At 46.4% G+C, this 4193-nt stretch overlaps 1 protein-coding gene and 1 pseudogene across 1 annotated transcript in view; one reads left to right on the plus strand and one right to left on the minus strand.

Moving 5' to 3' along the window:
- The first annotated feature begins 76 nt into the window (after positions 1-76).
- Positions 77-4193, plus strand: part of TFB2M (transcription factor B2, mitochondrial) — a 21653-nt gene continuing 17536 nt past the window's right edge. The window contains exons 1-2 of the mRNA XM_006756043.2: positions 77-556; positions 1487-1575. Of these exons, the coding sequence (XP_006756106.1) occupies positions 250-556; positions 1487-1575 (396 nt within the window). The 5' untranslated portion in view covers positions 77-249. The remainder of the gene's footprint in view (positions 557-1486; positions 1576-4193) is intronic.
- LOC102770053 lies at positions 3525-3794 on the minus strand (annotated as a pseudogene).

The following is a 4193-nucleotide window of genomic DNA, read 5'->3' on the forward strand; positions in this document are numbered from 1 at the left end:
GGACGCGCGGAGGGCGGACGACCATAGAGTGCACAGCCTGGAAGGTCCGTCCTCCAGCGTCAGCCCCTGGCCGGAAGCGGAAGTGAGGGAGGAGCCAGGAGAGGTGGTGCGCGTGCGTGGTTTGTAGTGTCTGCTGCTGCCCGGCCTGGTCTGGCGGCGGGGTGAGCCCACACGTGGGGCTCCCGGGGCGGAGGTGGCGGCTGTTGTAATGACGCCGGGTGACATTGGGACGGACGCTGGAGTTTAAGGATGTGGGCCCCAATGGCGGGGCTCTCTCCGCGGCTGACGCTGGCAGCCTTTCCCGGTGCTGCCCGCCTTTGCCTGTGGAGGGCCGGAGCGGCGAGATGGAAGGGCGTCCCGGCGAGGAACCGCCGTGGTTTGTCCGACTTTCGGCCGAAGCTGGCGCCCAGGGAGGGTTTCAAAGTGCCGCCCTCCGGGGTGTCCAAGAGCCGCCTCGAGTCCAAGCGCTACATACTCAGTCCGGACCTGGCCGAGACCATGGTGCCGTTCCTGCTGCGAAACGACGGCTGCGACCTGATCCTGGAGATCAATCCAGGTGAGTCCGTGGTGGACGGTGTCCTCTCGGACGTGCATCACTTCTGCGAACTTACACCGCCCGCCCGCGGCTGCCGGGAGCACACGGCCCCTTCCGCTGCGGTCAGTGTCAGCCTTGCTCCGGAATGGTTCTGGAGCAGTTTGCACGCCCCCAAACGGTTTGGTAGAACATGCTCGTCGATTCCACCGTCTTCCCAAGACACTTGCAATCCCCTTCCCCCACAAACTTTCATTTTACCGTGCCATGAATCTAGAGACCATTAGCAGCGAACACTCTCTTTATAGACTTTTTAAACAGTAATTTCTTTTGCCTTAACCGGTTTAGCTCCGTGGATAGAGCGTCGGCCTGCGGACTGAAAGGTCCTGGGTTCGATTCCGGCCAAAGGCATGTACCTTGGTTGCGGGCGTGTGCAGGAGTCAGCTGATGTTTCTAACTCTCTATCCCTCTCTTCCTCTAGAATCGAACCTGGGACCCTTGAGTCCGCAGGCTGACGCTCTATCCGCAGAGCCAAACCAGTTAGGGCTAAAGATCCGTTTTCTATCATGAGGAATCAGGGAATCAATTCTATTTAGGATAGTTCATGGTTAAATGGTAGGCTAGAGGCAACCTTTTTGTTTGCCCTCTTCCCGCCCCCCCACCCCCCTTTTTTTTTCTTGAGAGTGAAACATGGCGATTAGCGCGCAGGTTTTGAAGTCTCAGACACCATGGGTTCAAAGCCAAGCAGCACCACTTGCCGTTGGTGAGGTGGGAGCCCAGTGACTGCATCCAACCCCCAGTTCCCTTATGCGCAAGTAAGGAAGGAGTGTTAACATGTACTTTGGGAATGTCGTAAGGATTAAATTTAGGTAACACGTGTAAATCGACTGCTTTCTTTGATATTGGAAGAAGTTGAACTTCATAAATAATGTTTTCCTTCTGTTAATATTCCAGGTCCTGGAATCCTGACGAGAGCACTGCTTCAAAGAGGTGCCAGAGTGATTGCCCTTGAAAATGACAAAACTTTCATTCCACATTTGGAGGTAGTAGATTTCTAGTTTCTAGAAAATAACGTCGTTGAAGCCACTGCCCTTGCAGCAGTTGAGGGAAGAAACTTAGGCACACAGTTTATTATTGTAGACGGACTTCTAGGGGCCAGGCCTTACATAGGCTGTCATCCCCCGGTGACTGCAACCTAGAATCAGTGATTGTGGAAGAGCTAAAAGGTTGGGGCTCTGAGACTTGTGCTCTGCTTCTCGCTCCGCTAGAGACTAGTTTGGTGACTTTGAACAGAGCTTGGTAACTGGTATTGGAGCGCTACCATCAAATGAATGGGGCTGTGTTAAGTCTGGATTTAGAGGTTCAGGGGCAAGACAGACTGGGTATGGTCCAATACAGGGGCATGGAGTGAAGGCATTCTTCAAATGGGTTTTCCAGTGAATTCTCTTCGTTATGTAGTAGGCAGGATTACATAACTGTAAAGTGGAAATTTCTTGCATCATTGTCAACCTGGTTTTTTTTTCTTTCTCCCCCTCCTTTACAAATCACTACATTCAGTTTAGGAAACATACTTCTCTATGCCAACTTCCTGAAACCATTCGAAATCTAAAAGTGGTAGGATGAAAACAAAAGATTGTGAAATGGCTATCACATCCAGCTGCTTTCTTTCTTTCTTAATAAAACTGTGTGCATTAGATGTTTGTTATTCTACAACAGATTGCTTTGAAAATAATTGAGGGTTTTAGCCAGGCTATTTAATTGATTAAAAATCTGCTGGAATTTCAGAAACACGAAGAGAAAATATGAATTGTTTAAAGATTCAAGATCATGAAATATGATTTAGTACACATAGCCATCTATAATTTCAATTTGAAAATTAAAAATAGGATAGCTTTTATCATGATTGTTTATAAAAGGCTTTCCAGTTTTTGCTACAGTAAAGGTTTTACTTTTTAAAATCGCCAGTCCCTTCTCCTCTCAGCACTAACTTGAACTCAGCCCCTAACTTATTAACCATCATTATGATGAAGTGAAAAGCCATTCAAATAAACCTTTGTGTGAATTCATGTATTTGCCAGAATAAAAGAGAAGAAACCATTTAAATAGAACCTTTGCATAGATGTTAAAATGGTGCTCTTAGCAGACAATACTTCTAGCCTCCCAAAGGCTCTCGAGTGTGTTCGGGATTTTAAAGGATGATGCTTGCCTTGGCTAGTGTGCTCAGTGGTTAGAGCGCCAGCCCGCACACCAAAGGGTTAAGGGTTTGCTTCCCAGTCTAGGGGACATGCAGGAGGTAACCAGTCGATGTGGAAGGAAGGAAGGAGGAAGGAAAGGAAGAAGGAAAGGAGGGAGGGAGGGAGGAAAAGAAGGAAGGGGGGAAGATGTTTGATTGGAGTTTTATCTAACTAAGCTCCTCCCCTTCCCATTTCCCTGATAAAATGCTTGGGACTCCACATTAATAATGTTTCGAATAGGAACGGTTTGTTTTCCTATCTGGATGTCTGGAAATACACATGCTACAGATTGTGTGCTATAATAATAAATTATGATATAGTGCAGTGCTTCCCAGTGTGGGCACACGCCCCACAAGGGGAATTCAAGACTGGCTTATTAACAGTGAATTTTTTGCATTTCTTGTGGTTCTAGGGGCCTCATCTACAGTATATAAATATATATTGTGACATTTATGCATTTCAGCTCTCTATTATGTTTTGAAACTTTACTTGCTAGTTTTTCATATCACTTCATATTACTATTATTTTTTTTAAAAATTTCGTAGTGATTTCTTCCTCAGTACGTCAGCTGTCCTTTCATTCTTCTCTTTCATGCATGCCGTGTTCTTCGGAAGGTGGTTTAGACCAAGTTAATGGCCTTTTAGGCTTCCTTCACAGGAATAGATCACTTTTTTTTTCATTTTTATAAAACTTGATAAAAAATAGTATTTCAAACTGTACAGTCACCAGAACTACACAGTTACAGAAATGCACACACCTCACTTGGCATCTCCAGCGCCTTCAGCTTTCTGTGCCTGGTCCGTTTTGGCATGTCCATTTCCTGTGGGGTTATTCCCATCTTTGCCAGCATCGCTTCCCCTTTTCCCTTCCAGTACCTTCTCTCCCTTCCTTGCAGGGGCCCTTTTAGGCTCTGGCTCTGGAGGAGCAGGTTGAGCTGATAACCTGGCAGATCTTCTCTGTGGTTCGTCCTTCACCTTGGCTTTATCTCTAGCATCTCCTTCAGCCTTTCTCTTGCTTAGGTGGGGCATGGCCACAAAAGGGTGGGAACACTGATACAGCCTGTTTGAATTGTGGAAACTGCGGTTGAAGAGACATCAACTTTCGTGGTAAACTGCCTCATTTCAGCAAGGGTAGAGCACAGCCTTTTCAAACCTGGCTGAAGCTCACCCCTAGCACGGCCGTCTTAAGACCCTTGGGCAAGTAAGGAAGTTAAACTGAATCTTAGCTTTTCCGTATACAACTAGAGACATTAATTCCCACCTGGAAAGGATCTTGATGCAGTTTAAATAGGATAAACTAAAGTGCCTATATAATGAGCAGTAGAAAGTCAGAGGTTATTTGTCTTTCCTGTCCTTTTTACTTCCTGTTTTTGAATTCTAAATGCAATCAAGTAGAGTTCTAAGATGTGATTTCACTGTTATACAAGA

Source organism: Myotis davidii, unplaced genomic scaffold (assembly GCF_000327345.1).
Source record: "Myotis davidii unplaced genomic scaffold, ASM32734v1 scaffold333, whole genome shotgun sequence".
NCBI lineage: Eukaryota > Metazoa > Chordata > Mammalia > Chiroptera > Vespertilionidae > Myotis > Myotis davidii.